Below are 21781 nucleotides of genomic sequence, written 5' to 3' on the forward strand. Positions count from 1 at the left end.
CAAGTAGACATATTTGGGGTGGAAATTCCCCAGGCCCTGAGGGATTCAGACAATGGTTGGTTTAGAAAATATGGCAAAAATGGAGCATTGAAACTTCCAAAGTTGCAAAAAAATGAAGTACAATTTTGCACATACAATTTTAATGGCTAGATGAGAATCTCATTAGTGACTGGCAAGGGGCCTATTTGCATGTGTTAACATTTTATTATTGCCTAATCTCACTTCGGTTATACACAGATTTCTATTTTCCCAGGCAGCAGACAGAAATTAGGCAGTACCAATGAATGTCTGAGCAGGTGACTGGCAGCTGCAGTTCCCTGAATATCCATCCTGGCCAGCATTCCCCAACATGGGGCAGCACGGTGGCTCAGTAGTTAACACTGCTGCCTCACACCGCCAGGGACCCAGGTTCGATTCCACCCTCGGGCCACTGTCTGTGTGGAGTTTGCACGTTCTCTCCATGTCTGCGTGGGTTTCCTCCGGGTGCTCCGGTTTCCTCCCACAGTCCAAAGATGTGCAGGTTAGGTGGATTGGCCATGTTAAATTGCCCATAGTGTTCAGAGATGTGTAGATTAGGTGGGTTATAGGGGGATGGGTCTGGGTGGGATGCTCTGAGGGTCGGTGTGGACTTGTTGGGCCGAAGGGCCTGTTTCCACACTGTAGGGATTCCATCCAAATGCAGGATCCATGGACAGTGACCACCTGAACTCTCTTCTGCAGCAGTCGATGCCAGACAAGCACCAACATCATCACGTCACATCTGGAACTTACAGAAAATTTAATTCATGACTTCACTACTGAACGTTAGAGCTCATAGACTCCATTCTTGCAATGCTGCCACATTGTGCTCACAGATTGGCATCCAACTCATGCATTGGTAAAGGGTTCATCCCCGGCTCTTTATTTGCATTATTAGCACTCCTTCATCTTGCACCTATTTGGATGCTGACAGCATCTTTGCCTTACCTTGTCTTACCTTTTAGGAAATTGGAGCCTCATTAAGAAACTAAGGCTCACAGTATTTCTGTCTTCCCTTGCTCTCTAGTACAGACACAAAGCCAGGAAACTTGTCCTGTTTGCCAGGAATGATTAAACCATAGCAGGAAATTATTGTTGTATAGCATTGTGCTACATCAATGTAATTCTGCACAATGTTCCAGCAGCTTACACAAAAAACACAATGCATGTGCTTCAACCAAATTGTCATGTGTCAAAGTCTAAGGGGAGGAGTCCTCCGTCAAGTCAAAGGGGGTCTGTCATCAGTCAGGGGATCAATCCATAACCAGTCAAGAACATCATCTATCTCAGTCCAGGTTCTTTGAGGCAGTCACTTGGGGTGTTTATGTTTAGGTCTTTCAGGTCAATACACTCCAGAGAGTGAGTTACAGGAGCATGTCACGTGCCACTGGTTTGGAAATTAGTGGCAAGTCAGTTGAGGAATTACACAGATATCAATCAGGAGGCTGTTCAGTCATTAGTCTGGCTGTCCTTCCAAGTCAGTTAGTGTTTTTGCCCACAGTCAGTCCTGGGGGACTGTTCACTGAAATTCAATGGGATTTATCAGGGACCACTGCTGTGACAGAGAAGTCAATTATGGGATTTGGAGGCAGCATGTTGGGATGTAGAGAGCATAATTGTGAAAAGGGCAATTCAACAAATAAGGGTAGGAGCTGGTCGAGCACGGAAGGCATTGACAGTCACCACCACCCAGCTTCAATGGGGGGCAGGTGGATGGAAACAGACCATAGCAATGTTTGGCACAACTAAGCTGTAGGCCTGGGAATCAGGGGGTAAAGTTGAGATTCAGAGTTCAACAAAAGAGTTTAGTGGGAAAGTGAGCAAGATCAAATCTGATGGGACAGAAAGGAAAATGAAGATTTGGGGCAGTCACCCAGATTGACAAGCTAAGGCTGCAACTCACTTTCTGAAGTGCTTGCCACCTGTGTCACCTTCCACCCTCATCCATGTGCAATGGAAATGAAAAATTGCTGTCGCTGCATCTGGGGACTGGGTGGAGTAAAGAATTTTTTTGTTGTATATACTCAAGTAAAAGTCGATCTCATATAAAAATTGACCTCCTATTTTTGGCCAAAAAATCTGGAATTTTCCATATATCTCGTATAAAAGTTGATCCTATTTCTTCATGGATAACGGATCAACATTTGTGAGTCAAAGTATTATCCTGTACATAAATGTTACGATGAGAAAATGAATTTTTTCATGCTATTATATGTTTCGAAATTTCTTCATTTCGTGAAAAATGCCGTCCAGAAAAAAAACAAAAAATATACAACTGAAAGTTATTGGAGTTGCAGAGAAGGCAAATAACTATGTAGCAAGAGAATTTTGTGTTCCAGAGAAACTTGTGAGAGACTGGAGAAAGACATCAAACCCACTTCAGACAATGCCAAAAAGAAAGTGTACCAACAGAGGTAAACCTAGCAAGTGGCCACAATTGGAGAAAAAAGTTGCCGAGTGGGTACTTTTGAAAATCATCAAAATGGGAACCGTGTTACTCATGAAGCCATCTGAATCCATGCACGAAATGAATCAAAGAAGGATGGAATTTCAGATTTTAAGGCAAATGCTGGACGGTGCACAAGGTTCTTGAGAAAGCATGACTTAGTACTTCGGCAGAGAACTAAGATTGCACAAAAGGTGCCTGTTGAACTCAAAGATAAAATATTACAGCAATTACCATAATTCGTTGTGTTTTCTTTCTTTATTTGTTTAGAGATCAGTTGGGCTTCCGCTAATGATATGGTATTTTGGACTGTAGCATGAATTTCAGCACCTCAAATAATAGCCATATAATAGCCAAACCTATAAATTTAACCTTAAGAAACAGTCCCAAAAATTTGACTTTTACTCGAGTATATGCAGTATTTCTGAGGGAAAGAGCTGTGAATGACGCAAGATCCTTTAAAGGGCAATCGTATTAATCAGACTCTCACACAGTACTGGTTAAATACATCTGTGATCATTGAATTTTGGACATGAACCTCATGTACTGACTAATTATGCTGTCTAAAAATCATGGTCACAAGCAATCTTGACCACGTTGTTTGAACATTATAAGTTAATCATTGCAATGACTGGAAAGCAGAAGCAATGTCAGGCAAGATGTAACACTCGATGCAAGTTCCACAGTTCACAGATTCCAAGGTTTTAGAACCTGCATAAGGTGCTGCTCACCTCACACCTTGGAATATAAAATGTGCACAGCATTGTCCTATGTGCAGTGCTATCTTCCTTAGGCAATGCAGGGATTGAGGGACTGAAGGGATAAAGTTTTCATTCTTCCTACCATACTTACATTCTCCTGCTGTGTGTGTGTACGGCTTGTGTAGCATACATCTGAAAGTGGTCTACAACATAAAAAGACCCATGTAGATGCATCCCATTGCCTTTGCGTCAGAGGGCCCCATGTCCCAATGTATAAAGGACAATGTTTGAATGTCACTAGTGTGTGCTGTGGGTGCTGACTGATCACATTACTGAGAAAATCTGCCCTAACCCACCTTTGTGGAAAGAGATTCCAATGGCTTAGCTCAAACACGTAGATCGTTGTGGGTAATATCCTTTCTCTGACAGCAGAGCTCAACAAAGAGCAAATATCATGGAAAATTGAGAAATACTCACATGGTGTTTTTAATAAGGAATATATTGTTAGCAAAATAGAGTTGAACTGCAAGCCAAATTCTGCGTCCTTTTCTGCACCCCACCCACAATAGTGCTTGGGTAAAGTGTTTTTAATACATAAGCTGGTCGAAGTATCCAAAGCACAGACAATGTGTTGTACTAAGATTTTATATAGATTCACCAATACACTTTGACTTTAATATTGTTTAACTTTTGAATAAAACCCAGTATTCCATGAGCTTTTAATGGTTTTGTTCACTTCAATACTGCTATTAATGTATTGTAAGCCTAAATCTGCAAAATTCTCTGCTCTTGTTCCTTGACCAGCTTTTTTCATTCAAATTATCATATCTGTTGCTTTTACCAAAATATATGACTTCACATTTGAGAATACTGAATTCCATCTGCCCAGTTTATCAATAATTCTTCTGTAACTCCTTTGGTCCTTAGAATTATATGTGCTGACTTCTATTTTGTCTGATCATTAAGTTTGGACTTCACTCCATCAATCACTGCATCAGGACTATTTTATCAGAATGTATCCCACTTTTGGTGTGAATCTCTTACATGAACTGTACAGAACTTTAGTTAGGCCACAGCTGGAGTAGCGTGTGCAGTTCTGGTCACTACACTATGAAGGATGTGATTGTACTTGAGGGAGTGCAGAGGAGATTCACCAAGATAGTGCCTGAGATGGAGCACCTTAGTTATGAAGGGAAGCTGGTAAAGTTCAAGTTGTTTCCTTTGGAGCAGAGAAGGTTGAGGATGACTTCATTGAGGTGTATAAGATTATGAGGGACATAAACAGGGTAGATAGAAAGCAGCTGTTCCCCTTAACTGAAGGGTCAATGACAAGGGGACACATTTATAAGGTGAAAGGCAGGAGATTTAGAGGGACTTGAGGAAACATTTTTCACCCAGAGGATGGCATGGGTCTGGAATACACTGCCTGGGAGTAGGGCTGTAGTTGAACCTCACAACATTAAAAAAATTTTTGATAAGTACTTGAAATGTCAATAACATTCATGGCTAGAGCCTAGTGTTGGAAAGTGGGACTACCGTAGATTTAGTGTATTTTTGGCAGTACAAAACTCATTGGGTCAAAGGGCCTCTTCAGTATTGTATAGTAACATGTATCTAAATCCAAAAGGAATTTCAACACCAAACAGTAGTTAGAATGTGCAATTCATTATCGAATGGAACAGTTCAGGTCATTAACATTGGTGCATTTCAGGGGAAACTTGATAAGCACATGAGGAGAAAGGAAATTGAAGGACACATTGATGGATTCAACAAAGATGGACAGAAGGATGCTCATATAGAACATGATTGCAGCATAGGCTAGTTGAATCAAATGGTCTGTTTCTCTGCTACATATTCTGTGTAATGCCATGTGATATCAATAGCGCAAAAAAAGTATTGTCCATTGTTCTTCAGTATCACTTTTATTAACAGGAATCCCACTTCTAACTAAATGTCTCACTCATGAGATTTTAAATCATTTTAATTACTTTCAAAGGTGAAATGATTTGTCGTATCTCCACAGATGATTATATACTTGATCCATCAAACTAGATATACCATTTACTTTTAAACCAAGAAATAATGGAAAATCCTGCCATGTCCTGTCAAGAACTTACCATTCACTGATATTTGTTTGAATACACATCATGACAAGTGTTTTGTATTATCTCCATCAGTAAATTGATCCATAAAAGGCACTTATTTTATATTGGCATTGATGTGTGATAACCTCTATCTACATTTTCTTTCAAAAAAAATGTTTCTTACTTAATTTTCTGTGGCGTTAGTTGATGACAAACTAAGTTCTGCAGGCATTACATCACTCAACTAAGAGCTAACAGATCATGGCTACTCCTTAGTCTATCATCTTTTCCAGTGTCACACTGAGTCTTTAGTGATTTTTTCTTCTGAAATGCAAACTCAAATCTTTCAGAAAATTTATCATCTACAGGGAATTAATTAATCTTTAATCATACCTCAAACAGAAATGGGAACTGGGCCAACTGATCCTTTATCACTTTCATCATCAAGACAGATTACCTAAAGGTGCTGGAATATGGTTTGGTGGGGCTGGAGTGTGCGCAAAAGCTTGGGATGACCATATTGCCAAGGTAAGGCGGAATCCGGCCCATTCCCAGAACCTGCACTATTGCAGTTACCCAAACCATCTTCCAGTTCATCTGGAGGTCTAAGGTGTACCGTGTCCACAAGGACACCATGTACAAAACCCCGGATAGGACAGGGTGGGGGGTGTGTGTGGTGAAGAGAGGAAAGAATATACCCAACACCACCCTCATCCTGATGGCCACCTTTGTGTGTGGTTGCATTAAGTTGTGTGTAGACCCTTTGCAAACACCAAATTTTGAGATTCTACCTGTCCCTGGTGTTGTGAAGGATGGGTCTGGCTTCACTGCTGCGGAACACTCCAAGTGGTTGGACCATTCCATATCACCTGTCCTTCATGAAGAAATGAGCAAAGCAAAACACCCTTTGACCACAAGTCCATCAGGAAATTTTTAGCATGTAGTGTCCGAGACCCTGCGGGAAAAGGAGAGAACTGATCCTATTGGGTTGTTTCCTAAGCAGACTGTCAAAGCAATTTGACAGAATGTCTTATCACCAGAGTTTTCCAACAAGCACCACGCCATTGCTTGGCTGATGGTGAGAAGGACACTTACCAGTGGGATCCTTCATATACGCCTAGACTTTGCGCCACTGCATGTTGCCCTCAAAGCGGCTAAGAGGATAGAGACTGTTACATATCCCCTTCTGGAATGTGCCTTTGCAAAGGAAGTCTGGAGAGAAATGCAGTGGTTTGTGTTGAGGTTCATCCCAAGGAGGTCTGTGATGCAGGACTCTGCTCTACAGCTTGTTCCCCAGGACGCACATCAATACAAACATTGACTGCATCTTCAGGACCATCAACTCAGTGAAAGATGCTCTTTGGTCTGCCAGTTGAAAGTGTTAACCCCAACTGAGTATTGTGACAGGCACAATTCAAGGTCCAGGACTATGGTGTTGAGAGATGCACTAGAGCTCAGGGTAGCTTGTCGCCAAGGCACAGTGGGGAAAGGCCACTCTCTAAGGTCTTTCTGCTGAAGATAAATCAGGGTCCATTCAGTTATCAGAACCACCACCCCACCAGCTCCGTACCTCAGATATGTGTAAATATAGTCTTGTATAAGAGAAAAATGCCTTTGTCTTGTTTGCAGGACAGAGCCAAACTCTAATATTTGTTTCTCCATATGCTACTGTACAGAACAGAACTGCTTTAGTGACTATACAAATAAAGATTTTTTTATGAATCAAGTATATTTTTGAAATAGAAAATTCCTCAAACAGACATAATGAGAGACTTAAAAATGTTGAGAGTGGGTCCTAAGACAAAAAGATGCAGTTTGTCCATTTAACAAAAACAATGACATCAGAATTGGGAAAAATTAGAGATGCATGTTTAGAGGAAGGGGTGGAAGGGCCAAGGACACAGGAAGATGTGTGATACATGGAACAATTTTTGTCCCATTCCTACTCAGGTCCTCTCTCTCAATTTGTTCCTTCTGATACATTGATGATTGCAATGATGACATGTCCCGATCTTTCCTGGAATTTGAAAATTTCATCAGCTTTGCTCCGAATTTCCCTCAGTTGCACATCAATGACTTTTTCATTCACTTCCTTAACTTCACTGGACTGAATCTTACATTTTTCTTGGTGAAGTCTGAGTTACGTCGGGTTTTTGGAGGAATTCTTTCATGAAGCCAAGCACGTTTTCTCACTGCAATTTAACAAATTCAACTCATTAACTACCGAACTCAACCCTATGGTGTCCCTCACATCTGATTCTAGCCCCATCATGCCACATGCCATTCCTGGAACAACTTGTGGACTGAAGGTCAAATTTCCACAGCTATCCCCAAGGGAATACTATAGGTCCTATGTCTGGTCCCTGACTATCTGAAAGCCAGAAAACTTGAGTCACCATTTTTTAGGAGCACAAGGGAGTAAATTCAATTTTGCATGAATTCCAGGCAGTAACATTACAGTAGATGACAACCAGTTGGATTTGGTCTCCTAGGCTAAACTCCAGAAACTTCACACTCACTTAACGTACCGTTCTTATGTAGCCGTTATGCAATTAACTTATGTATCAAAGTTACCCATGATATTTTCTGTTAAGAAATCATGTCTCACTAACTTGATTGGGTTTTTTGAAGAAGTGATGAAGGAAATGATAAAGGTAGAGCAGTGGACATTGTCTATACGGACTTCAGCACAGTGTTTGACAATGTTCCACATGGCAGACTGGTTAGCAAGGTTAGATCAAATGGAATACAGGGAGAGCTACCCATTTGGATACAATATTGGCTTGAAGGTAGGAAACAGAGGGTGGTGATGGAGGGTTGTTTTTTCAGACTGGAAGCCTGTGGCCAGTGTTATGCTGCAAGGATCAGCGCTGCTTCCAGTGCTTTTTCCTCATTTATGTAAATGATTTAGATGTGGAAATAGGAGGAATGGTTAGTAGGTTTTCAAGGACTCCAAAATTGGCGGTGCAGTGTATAATGAAGAAGGTTATCTCAGAGAACAATGGGACCTTGATCAAAACAGCCAATAAGCCGAGGAGTGGCAGATGGAGTTTAATTTAGATAAATGTGAGGTGTTGTGTTTTGGTAAGGCAAACCAGGGCAGGACGTATACACTTAATGGTACAGTCCTGGGGATCATCACTGAGCAAAGAGACCTTGGAGGTCAGGTTCATGGTTCCTTGACGGAGGAGTTGCAGGTAGATGGAGTAGTGGAGAATGCATTTAGTACACTTGCCTTTATTGGTTAGTGCATTGAGTATAGGAGTTGGGATGTTATGTTGCAGCTGTACATTGATTAGGCTACTTTTGGAATGCTGCGTGCAATTCTGGTCTCCCTGCTTTGGAAGCATGTTGTGAAACGTGAAAGGGTGCAAAAAAAGATGTTGCTGGGTTTGGAGAGTTTGAGCTATAGGGAGAGGCAGAGTAGCGTGGGGCTATTTTCCCTACAGTGTCAGAGACTGATGGGTGACCTTGAAGACATTTATAAAATCAAAAGGGGCATTGATAGGGTGAATAGCCAAGGTCTTTTTCTGAGGGTAGTGAAATCCAAAACTACAGGGGATAAGTTTAAAGGTGAGAGAGAAAAAAAAACATAAAAAGGACCCAAGGGACAACTTTTCATGCAGAGGGTGGTATGGAATGTACAGAATGAACTACCAGAAGAAGTGATGGAGGCTGGTACACTTACAATATTTAAAAAAGCATCTCGATGGGTACATGAACAGGAAGGGGTTAGAGGGACATAGGCAAAATGCGGGCAAATGGGACTAGATTAATTTAGGATATCTGGTCAGTATGCATGAGTTGAACTGAAGGGTCTGCTTCCATGCTGTACATCTTTTTGACTCTAAATGCTGCCCTCCCTGGTCTATTCAGAAGAAGACCTTCCAAACCCAGGACCACTTCCATCTTGAAGGACATGGGCAAAAGATACACTAGAACACCATCTCTTGTAATTTCCCCTCCAAGACACCCTCCATCATGACTTGAAAAAATGTTGCCATTCCTTCATTGTCATTGAGTTAAAATCCTGCAACCACTCCCTAATGGCATTGTGGGTCTACCTACCACACACAGACTTCTGCAGCTCAAGAAGGAAGCTCACCACCACCTTCTCAAGGGTAACGAGACATAGGTAATTAATGCTGGCCCAACCAGCTGTGCCCACATCCCATGGCTTTATATCAAAGGGAATGGATTATAAAACTTGGGAAAGCTTGCTAAAATGATGCAAGACACTAGCTAGATCACACCAAGAATATTGTGAACCATTTTGGTCCCCTTGTTGAAGGAATGATGTAAAAACACTGGAGACAATCCAGAGAAGATTTATTAGGTTTATCTTGGCTATAGGGGGATTGTCTTGTGAGGAGAGGTTGAATATGTTGGGCTGTACTCATTAGAGTTTCGAAGAATAAGAGGTGGCCTCGTTGAAACATAGAATATTCTAAGGGGTAGGGTAAATGCAAAGAGATTGCTTCTGTTCGAGAGAGTGTCTAGGACTAGAAAGCATAATTTCAGAGTGAATTGTTGGCCATTTAAGGCAGAGCTGAGGAGTAATTTCTTCTTTTTTAGGGTACTGAATCGTTGGAATTCTTCACTGCAGAGAACTGTAGGAGGTTGTATTGTTAATTATATTCAAGGCTAATCTATGGAGATATTTAATCAGTCAGGGAAAAGACAGAAAACAGGAGTTCAGGATTATCAGATCAACAATTATCTCATTGAATTGCAGAGCAGATTCAATGGGCTGAATGGCCTGCTTCTGCTTCTGTGCCTTATTGTTCTTATGGTCTTACTGACTAAGCTGGCTGAATCCTAAAGAACAATGCCGTTAGCCTGGGTCTGTCGCAGATAGCGAGGGATTCAACAAGGGAAAAACATATTAGATCTTATCCTCACCAATTTAACTGCAGCAGATGCATCTAATCATGACAGTATTTATAGGGTGATTAACACTCATGGAGACAAGGACCTGTATCAAGGATACCCTCCATTGTGTTGTGTGACAGAAGCTGAATGGCTTAGATTTTGAACAGATCGAGCAACTCCGGTCACAGCAGTTGTTATGGACCATCAGCAGCAGTAGAATTGTAGACAACCACAAAATGTCATACCATGGCTTAGTACGTCCCCCCTCTACCATTACCATAGCTGAGAAATCAACCTCGGTTGAATGAAAAGTGCAGGAGGTTCTACCAGGAGCAGCACCAAGCATACATAAAAATGAGGAGTTAACCTGGTGAAACTTTAATGCAGGACTACTTGTGTGACAAACAGTGACAAGTTATCAAATGCTGCTATACATCACCTTAATTCCATCAGTAGATCAAGTGTAAGTTCTGCCATCTTGCCACAACCAAGCATAAATGATGGTGGGCAGTAACAACTGAGGAGGAGTCTCACCAAATATCCCCATCCACAATGATGGAAGAATGTAGCATATCAGTGTAAAGGTTTAGGTTGAAACGTTTGCATTTCAACCAAAAATAATGAGTGGATGATCCATCACAGCATTTTCCTGAGGTCCAAAGGTAACACAAATGCCAGTCAATTTGATTCACTCCATGAGATATCCAGAAATGGTTGAAGGCAATGGATATTACAAAGGCAGTAGAGCCTGATCATCCCAGGGATGGTACTGAAAATTTGCTCTCCAGAACAGGCCATGCATATAGCCAAACTGTTCCAATATGGCCACAACACTGGTATGTGACAATATGGAAAATTGCCCAGATATTTGCTGTCCACAAAAAGACAAGAGAAATCCAACATAATCAATTACTATCCATTTCAAACTGCAGCAAAGGAAAAGAAAGGGTTGTGGAGTGTGGTATCATGTGGCAGTTACTCAACAATAACCTGCTTGTTGATGCTCCATTTGGGTTCCACTAGACCCACCTAGTTACTAATCTCATTACCATCTTGGTCCAAATATGGAAAGAAGAGCTGGATTCAAGAGAGGAAGTGAAGATGATTATCTTTGGTATCAAGGCTCCTTGACTAACTGTGACATCAACATATCTGAGCAAAACTCAGGTAAATGAGAATCAGTGGAAAATTCCATTGTTTGGACTCCTACCTTTGACCAAAAAAAAAGGCTGTTGGAGGTCAATCCTCTCTGACATCATTGCAGGAGTTCCTTGGATTAGTACTTCTAATCAATCATTTCAGGGATGTTATTATATACCTCTGGAGCAGTAGGAATTGAACCCGAGACTCCTGGTCCAGAGGTATGGACACTACTAGTGCACCACAAGAGCCCTTTCATAACATAATATTCATAATTACACAGCCCAGTCAAGAGGAACAGCCATTCAACATTTACTTTGTCAAGGCCCTAAGATTTGTATACATTTCAATTGACACACTTTTGAGCAGGTCAGACTTAAACACAGGCTTTCCAACTCAGAGTTGGGATGTTACCATAGTACTACAAGATCTCAGTTAAAATATCTAGCATAATTTAACAAATTTGTTTAGATTGTTATGCAATGCCTTTGAAGCAGGTGACACTCGAACCAAGGTCTCTTGGTTCAGAGTAGGGATCTTACCACCGCATTACAAGAGCACTATAATTCCTCAAGGTAAACAGACAGACATTCTCTCATCAGCCTGTTCAAAGATGTTACTATACACCTCTGGAGCATGTGGAACTTGAACCTGGGCCTCCTGAACCAGAACACTACACAAGAGCCCCAAGTTCCTCAGGGTTGAGTTCTCATCCAACTATCTTCCTCTGCTTCAATGAACTTCTCTCAATCGTAAGATAAGTGATCTTTCATGATTCTTCAGGGACTAACTGCAGCAAGATGTGAACAACATTGAGGCTCAGGTTGATGAACCACATGCAACATTTGCACCACATATATGCCAGGCAATGGTTCTCTTCAACAGGAAAGAATACAACCACTTCTTTAAATTCAATGGCATTACCATCACTGAATCCGCACTACTAATATCCTGGGTTTACTATTGATTAGAAACTGAATTGAGCCAGCATATAAGAAGGTTACAAGAAAACGTCAAAGGCTAGGAATTCTGCAGCAAGTAACTCACTGCCTAACTCCCCAAAGCCTGTTTAAGGCACAAGTTAGGAGTGTGATAGAATATTCTCCACTTACCTGCATGAGTGCAGCTCCAATAATACTCAAAATGCTCAGTCACCCAGAGCAATGTAGTCCACTTGATTGAATATTCAAGGTGGTGGAATAGTGGCAATCTCTCCAATGCACAACAGCAGTGGTATATATCATCAACATGACACACTGCAATAATTCACCAAGGCTCATTCGACAGAACCTTCCAAACCCAATGACCTCGAGAAGGAGAAAGACAGCAGAGATGCAGGAACTACCAGCTGCAAAACCCCTCCAAGCCACTGAGCATCCTCACTTGAAACTGTATCATTCATTCACTGTCTAGTCCAAATTCTGAACCTCCCTCCCTAACAGCACTTAGTGTCCTTCTACCAAATAGACTGCAGCCATTCAATGGAGCAGTTCAACTCCACCTTCTCAAGGACAATTAAGATGTCTTGCTCTGTAATTTTCCTTCAATAAATACTTTCAAAACAGATTAACTCATCCTTTATAAAATCACTGCTTGTGGGACTTTGTGGTGTGCATAATTGTCTTCCATTTGTGAATTAAAAATCTACTCCTTTACGGTTACCATTATGTTCATTAATTGTCCATTGTGATAATAACAAAATATAAATTTAGCCGAATTGTGTTATATTAACAAAAAATGACTAATCTAGATATGCAAAATTACAGATCAACATTAATAGCTTCAATCTTGTAAATGGTTTAAATAGGTTCTCCTATCCTGAAATGTATATAAAGTTTCAAAAGCAAAGGCAACAACACCCCCATCGTATCTATCGCGATTTGGCCTTCAGGTACATTGCTATAAAATTTCAATTTTTGTTCAATGTGTCGATCATCACTATTAATTGTGTCACTCATCTTTCCGATTTAAATCTATTAAATGTGACTGACTTCGTGAAACAATGAAGCTTTGTTTTAGTCAATTGGAAATTAGACTGCATGGAATGTACCAATTAACGTTGCATTTCACTGAATTCCTGGAAGGGGCGGTACGATTTTTTTTTGAATCTAGAGAATGATTGGAGCTTATCTGCAGGTTTCGCAAAGCATAAAATTGCGGATTCACTTCCGAAAGTTAGATGTGAAACCTTCATTGAGCAATTTGTAAACGTATTGTAGAAAATAAGGGCAGTTGTATTGAACCGTTTCATATAGAAATGGTTGCAACATGTTCACCTTGACAAGAAATGACTAGCATATTCTAACTATTTTCTAGGTTTCTATCACTTCTCATTTGGGTTTATGTAAAGTCTTTCAAGTAACCTGATGCTTGTACATACTAGAAAAATACAGGGACAGGTTGATCAATTCTAGCAAACCTCTTGAAGACAATCCGTTCACCTAGTGTAGTCAATGTGATGGTCCTTCGAATTATAGCCATAAGATCACAGTAACTTCAGGTAACCAGGATTACCACCACTTATCCTATCATATAGAAAGGTCTATCAGAATTCTGCGTCCAAATCTGTTCCAGTTAGTTTGTGATTTCCTTAAAGGTGAATTAACTTTTTATGCCTCGAGATGACTTATTTTAAAGTTCAAAAAAAACTTCAGATAATTGAAAAACGTTGTTGGATACAAAACATTCAACTGGCGAAAAAACAATCGACGTGAGATAACAAGGTGTAGAGCTGGATGAACACAGCAGGCCAAGCAGCATCAGACGAGCAGGAAGGCTGACGTTTCGGGCCTAGGCTCTTCTTCAGTAAAAAACAATCAACGTGTGTGTGTTTTAAGTGGTACTTGCAAGTATCTTTTGTTTCACCCTAACAATATAACATCGCTCAATGCTACTAACGTTGCATGAAAATCAGGCTGCAACATTAGACCATCTCGTCGGTTTGGAATAATAACTGCAGCAGCAGCTGCCGGCTTCGCTTCTATCTACCACCTGGACGGCTGTATCTCGGGAAAGTGAAGCTCTCGCTTCCCGCTGTTTGGTCCTGGGTATGCCAACTGCCACAGAGCGGTTCAAAGCAGTAACGTTGTGCGCGCTTTATAAAGGTCTTGATCTTATGTGCAGTTGAAAAAGTCGTAAATTTCAGGTGAAACCTTAAACATCAAATAGGACAAGGAAACCCGGCGGATGATAAATGTTGGCAACGTAACCACTGATTTGTTGATGTCAAAGTGCTCCCGTACAAGGCAATGGGAAATGAACGGCAGTATTGTTTCGCAGTTCCTTCTACTGAAGTTTTTAAAGTACTGAATTATTGTGTCATTGCGAAATACATTTTTGTCAATTAAATCACATCTTCAACTTTGTCAGCTTGACAACACGAAATAGTTTCAACAGCTTCCTCGAGTCTGTAAGTATATCCTCTTGATCATACCTATACACACTTTGCCACAGCGGTATTTTTGCATATTGAAAAGCAGAGTGAAGCTCTAAAAATTCAAGCTCAACGAAATTGGATGATTGAAGTTGAAACGTTAGAAAAGTGCATCATCTTCGTATTCCGTGTTTTAAATACATCAGTAATTACTGCGCTTCCTAACCAGGTGAAACTGATCTTACTTGAAGTAGACAGAAAATGTCATTGACATTGGGGGGTTTGTTAGATTAAAATATAGAATGCCATGGAATTATTATTATCAACGTCCGATTATTCTGAATTGATGCGGTTATTATATAACGACCTTCTTAGTAAATCTAGAAACGAAGGAAAGACAATTCTGTCTCTATATGATTTCATTTTAAATGTCTAATATATCAGCAGCGGGTATCTTTACAACGGATGCTGGGCTGAACATCAATCTGGTGTGCCAGGACCGAAACAACAAACATTTAAACTGAATCCCTGTGTTAACCTACTATGACAAAATTGCTCGTGAATAAATTGCTCAAATCTTTTGAGAGCGGTAATATTGTAATATGCAAGGGGAAACTGATCAACTGAGGATCTGCCCTTTCCGCAGTAGCATAGTCCGTTCAGAAAAAAAAGTTTGACAACCATGTTTTTTCAATATTGAAATGAACTGCGAATAAAATCTTCCACGAGAATCCGACAAATGTTTATATTTCCGTGCCGTTACATTGTCAATGTGTAGCTGGAGAACGCTGTAGTTGAGTATCTAAAAGAGTCGAATGAATCGATCACTTTCAGTTCCACTACTGAAGACGCAGTCAAGGAATCTACCCCATCTCGTAGTTGATTTGTACTGACACGTCTGTACATCCGTTGAAAAATAACGGGAAAATATTCATACCTTAAGATCATTACGCACAGAAGAGGCCGTTCAGCCCATCATGCCTTTGCCAGCTCTTTGAATGAGCTGTCCAGTTTAGTCCCATGCCCCCAGCTTTCATCCCATAACCGTGTACCTTCGACTTGTTTCAGATACGTGGGCAATTGTGTTTTGTAATTTCCTGTGGAATCTGCTTTCAAAAATCTCAGGTTGTGCGTTTGAGATCTTGACAACTGTTTGTGAAAAGAAACATTTATCTTTGACCTTCACTTTCCCCCCAACTTCTTTGATGAAAAAAGTTCCTTCCTACTTGTTCCATCACTCCACCCCCTTCCACTCCCCCAAAATCTAAGTCTTTCTCTACTCTAAACAGAGCAATGTCATTTTCTGCAAGCTGAGCACACAACTGAAATGTTATAACGCTAATAATATTCAAATTAGGTACCTCTGTCCACTCTCCAGTCTTTCCTCAATATCTTCTGAAAGCAACGAATTTCGTTTCTAAATGGGGCATATTTCAGAATGTTTGTCGTTCCTTCCTGTGAATTTCCTGGATCTGCTTTCTTGGAAGACAAATTGATAGGGAGGGACCGACAGAACCAAGAACTGCAGATGCTGGAGTCAGAGTCAACACTGTATGGAACTGGAGGAACACAGCAGGGCAGGCAGCATCAGCGGAGTAGGGCGCTTCGGGTCGGGACTCTTCCTCAGAACTCTGATGCTGCCTGACCTGCTGTGTTCCTCCAGCTCTACATTGAGAGGGAGGGAGAGTTTTTACAACATATCTTATTGATGGGCGCTAAATGGTTTATTTGCATAACAATTAATTCGCCTGTAAGAAAATTACTGATTACCCGTAAATCTAGATTGTTATTTTAACTTTCCAAATGCTAACAGAAATGTGTTAATATTCAGTCTAAGAATGAAATTAGAACGTTAAGTCAAAGACAATACAATGAAGCTTTTGAGATCGACCAATTTCAGATTGAGCGCAAGCAATTACGGAATTCTTGCGATTCCGCGCCCGGATTTCTAAAAGTTAAAAATGTTGAGCTGGTCTATGCGTATTCTATCGAAAAGAAAAGGTAAGGAACAAATGTGTCCTGTAATGCGCAGTGTTTAAATTGCAATCTGAGAAATAATACTATTTCATCTTTGCCAGGTCGATTGTTGTCGAGCAGCGTTCTTACGCTAATTTTGTCACGAACTAGGCACTGCTGGAAAAAAAAACTCAGCAGGTCTGTGGAGAGAAATCAGAGTTAACATTTCGATTCCAGTGACCCATCTTCAGAATAGGTTGCGTTTCACAACTAGGTGCCTCAGTGGCAGGGACCCTGGTTCGATTGTGTGTGTGTGGAGTTTGCACTTCTCCCTGTGTCTGTGGGTTTCCTCCCACAGTCCAGAGATGTGAGGGTTAGGTGGATTGGCCATGCTAAATGCGGGGTTTGGGGATAGGGTGGAGGGGGTTGGGTCTGGGTGGGAGACCGGATAGGCCAAATAGCCTCTTTAGGGATTCTAGTGAATCATACTAGTAGATCAAGACGGAAGCAAATTTTAAAGATAAAAGTTACATAATCGAGCCCAAGATTGGTTTTCATATGTACCATGTTTTACAGCAACATAAAGTACATGGAGTGGTTCTCCAATACTTAACATTAATAATAAATATACAATAATCATTGATGCATTTTATTTTGTTACTATTATGCATTTGTTGTAAATATTGTTTGATAAAATACTATTGTCACAGTGGGTAATAAACTAATCTCAAATATTCAGTTATATACATAGCTAAGATCATATAGCACTGTGGTGTGGTGTTAATAACTGATGCTTAACTTCACACAAGTGGAGTAAAACCTAGTCTCACTCAAAGTCCACAAAAACATTTTCTAGGAATTGATAGGGAACAGAAATCAAGTCTGTTTTTTTCCTCCCTCACTGAGATGCATTAAGAACACTTTTAATAACTCTGCTGCTATCCTGATTAATAGCTTGTAACTCACCAGAAGGTAAGGGAAGCACCAAGGTTCGGTCCCTGAAGATTTCAGGAAAGGTGGATAAAGGGGTTAAGAAGGCAAATGGCTTACTTGCCCTTATTAGATAAGGCATTGAGTGTAAGAGTTATCCTGGAACTATAAAACATAAAATTGTGGTTAAGCCACAGCTAGTGTTGCATGCAGTTCTGGAATCCACACAATAGGAGGAATGTGATTGCACTTAAGAGGATGCAGATCTGCCTGGGCTGGACAGTTTCAGTTATGAAGAGAGATTGTACAGACTGGGGTTGATGTCCTTAAAGCAATGGAGATTGAGAGGGAACATGATTAAAATTCATGAAATCATGAGGGGCATAGATAGGGTAGACAGGAATAGACTTTTCCCATTGATGGGGGGGGATCATTTAACTGGGGACATAGATTTAAATGAAGGCAGAAGGTTTAGGGGAGATGTGAGGAAAAATGTTTTCACCCAGAGTGTGATGGGAACCTGGAACTCACTGCCTGTAAGGGTGGTAGAGGCAGAAACCCTCATAACATTTAAAAAGTATTTAAATGTGCACTTGTGATGCCGAGTGCTGGACAATGAGATTAGAATAGATCGGTGATTGTTTTTGACTGGCACAGATGTGATGGGCCAAAAGGTCTTTTTCTGTGCTACAGACCTCTGTGACTCCCTAATATACAAGGTTAAACTACCAACCATATTAAGCAACAGGTGATAATCTATAATAATTCTTAATAGTTAATTCATACTTGTAATATTAGGCAAAGTTATTTTGGGATGTGAGTAATTCTTTATCCATTACTGAGGGAATAGAATAACAAAAACTTTCTGGAAACACTCAGCATGTCAGGCAGCCTCTGTGGAGAAAGAATAGTTTTCCTCAAACAACAGATCCTTCCTGACCTGCTGAATGCTTTTTTTCCTGTTTGTAGTTCAGATTTTCCGCATCTGTAGCATTTTGCATTTTTTAAACTACTGAGAATAATGTTCAGAATATTTTCTGATTCGAATTAGGAAAAATAAGCCAGGACTCTTCATAGGGAGTTCAAAATAAATTATAAATGTATAAAGGTGATAGCAAGAGAACAGCAAGTTTGTATAATGGTATCAGAAGTTTTTTAAACTAGCAATTATTCATACTTCAGAATATGTAATATCAGTAACTTCTATTTTTAATATTAATAAAGCACCTTTCATAACCTTAGGTCACTGCTAAGTGCCCTACAACCAATTCAGTGTTCCTGAAGTGTAGGGAATGTTGTAATGCAAGAAACAAAGCAACCAGTTTTCACAAGGCTCCACAAATCACACGGCAATAATGCCTAGGAGCTGGCTATAGAATTGTACTACTAATTTGTTGATTCACAAAAGGTGATGTAAGGTGGTCCATTCTCCAAATTTGCAACAAATCTGCATTGTAACCATATAAAATAAAGGCAGAACCTAACATATAGATCTAACGTGGGCAAGATGAGTTCTTTAATGGATCAATAAAACAAAAGTCTGGACGCAGCTGAGTAGGAGCAGGGGATAATGAGCAGAGGTTTGTGGTTTCAGAGATCTCTGTAAGCTTAAAGCTTGTATAATCCAAGCTTGTTGTGTCTGCCCTAGACATTCAATCCATGCTTATTGTGTCTGCCCTAGACATTCAATTCATGCTTATTGTGTCTGCCCTAGACATTCAATTCATGCATGTAAACAGTGTACAACAGCTACATAGCACACAATGTATTGCCACATTGGGCAGGAAAGTAGAGTTGAGGCCAAGGTGACCATAAGAAACAGGAATAGGAGTGGGCCATTTGGCCCCAAAGCTTGCTCCACCATTTAGTAGGACTATGATGATCCGACACTCCTACTGTCCACTATCCTGCCCTTTCCCCATAATCCTTGATCAACCCTTCCCCTATTGATCAAGAATCTATCCATTTCAGTCTTAAATACATGCAAGGATTCTGCCCACACTGCTGTATTTGGCAAGGAGTTCCAAACAATCTCAACCTTCTGAGAGAAGAAATTCCTCCCCATCTGAGTCTTAAATTGACACCCCTTATTTGTGAGACTATGATCTCTGGTCCTAGACACTCCCATTAGGGGAGTCATCTTCTCAGCATTTATCCTGTCAAGAATCCTATATGTTTCAATGAAATCACCTCTCATTCTTCTAAATTCCAACAAGTGGAGATCAGCCACGATTGTATTAAATGGCAGAACAGACATGAGGAGCTGAATTGCCTACTTTTGCTCGGAGTTCTCATAAGCTCTGTTTGAAAATGTTTTTCTGAACATTCTTTTTATTTGTTATGTAGGTTTACTTAGATGTCAGGAGGAAAAAAAATGCAGAGTGCAAAATCAATCTATTTCCCATAAACCTGCAGCATCCTCCGTAATATTGACAAAAACCAGTGTTGTTATGTCCACTCTTGGAGAGGTAGACTTCATTACAGAGTTGCATGAACTATGAAGATCAAATGGGATTGGCAGAAATGGACTATTTTAAGTCCTTCATTCTTTGCTAAACTAGGACTTGAATCTTGCGGGGCCTAATTACAAAAAGATTCTGATTATTTTAGCACTGTTGTTCAATACAGTCATTCAGCATGTGAAAGCATCCTAAAAAAAATTATGAAGCAACTACAGCAACCAAGCAATTACAAATGATTGTCATAGGACTACTAATTCACAAACTGTATGACAATATGAGAGCAATGTATAACAGATGCATGTGACAGAAGTGACAAGAACAGCCATATTTAAATTTATAAATGTTCAGATATATATTTTTGAGAATTTGTAATGGTCATATTCAACATGCAAGGGAAGAGGTGTGGCATTGAGTTGGGAATTTAGATAAAATAGTCAGTAGACACTTTCAATAATCTTATTGCTTGGTGACTCGAAACTTGCATTCACATAGATCACAGGAAATTATAGAGGCAATACCTAGCTACAGGAGAGGACATATTCAGGGTGTGCCACATTCATATCACTCAGTCATCTCACTCAAATAACTCTAGTTGCACCTAGTAATATGCCAGATGAGGTGTTATATGTAGAAGTAACATCTATAGAACCATCTTGTAGAAGTATAGAGCCTAGGAGCAGGAATAGGCTATTCGGCCCTTCAAGCCTGTTCAGCCATTCAATAGGGTCATGCCTGCACCTCTACCTCAATGCTTTATTCCCAGTTTCTCCCCATACCCCTTGATGCCTTTAAAATCTAGAAATCTATCTATCTCTTGAATATGTTCACCAACTTCTGTGGTAGAGAAATTTGCAAGTTCCCTACCCTTTGAGCAAAGGCATTTTTCCTCATGTTGTATGACCAAGCACAAGGAAGGTAGAGACTAACACATGTTCCAAAAAGGCATAGAATACCACTCGGTAACTAGCTTCCACACATCCTCCTTCTTCTAAAAAAATCACATTGAAAAATGATGTTTAAAAAGACAGACGTGTTGCAAATACTCAATAAGTCAGACAGCGTCTGTGGAGAGAGAAAAACAGAGTGAACATTTCAAATTGAATATGACTTGAGAACTGAACTTACTTTTATTGAAGAAATTAGATCTTCAGTGTAGAAGAAAAACACTACACTGCTACAATGGGAAAGAACTGGAATGAGAAACACTGAAAATACAGGATCTTCATATTTTAGTTAACTTTATTTCAACTATGTCCTAAGAGTGCACTTGGGATGAGACTCAATAACATAACAGGCAAGGAATTATTTGTTTTTTTCTTGGTAGTTAATGCAGGACAAGAGAGTGGTGCTTCAATTAAATTTGTTCTAATCAATAGAGATCAAGGGCTGGCCTTTTGACGAGATGGGGGGTGGAGAGTAGATTTATAGGAGAAAGAATAAGAAATTGATGCGAATGAACTGTTAACAAAGGTCTGCCAAAGTAGGAACCAGTGTCAAGAATCTCTCAGGCAGTGAGATAGAAATCGACCTGGATTCTCAGAAATACAAAAAATTAATGGAACCCTAATTGCTCACTTGTAACTTGAATTAGACAGTTAGGTAAAAATATTCACATCAGGTTTTATCATTAACAAGAAAACCATTGTGTATTGCAATCAGCAGTTTTAACCAATGACAAGAAAAATGAATTGCTAATGTAAATCTCTAATATAAACTTTGCACCTGTTCTAAAAGTGTACCATAGATGTACAAACAGACACAAACAGAGGTACAAATATTATGGGTTGGAAGGAAAAAAA

The 21781-nt window shown here is 40.1% G+C and overlaps 1 protein-coding gene across 1 annotated transcript in view; it reads left to right on the forward strand.

The window, feature by feature from the left end:
- Positions 1–21781, forward strand: part of LOC109926839 (chromodomain-helicase-DNA-binding protein 1) — a 249488-nt gene that overhangs the window by 69907 nt on the left and 157800 nt on the right. Inside the window, exon 2 of the mRNA XM_048593706.1 lies at positions 16448–16635. Within this exon, the coding sequence (XP_048449663.1) occupies positions 16448–16635 (188 nt within the window). The remainder of the gene's footprint in view (positions 1–16447; positions 16636–21781) is intronic.

The sequence above is a fragment of the Rhincodon typus genome, chromosome 3 (assembly GCF_021869965.1).
Source record: "Rhincodon typus isolate 14 chromosome 3, sRhiTyp1.1, whole genome shotgun sequence".
NCBI lineage: Eukaryota > Metazoa > Chordata > Chondrichthyes > Orectolobiformes > Rhincodontidae > Rhincodon > Rhincodon typus.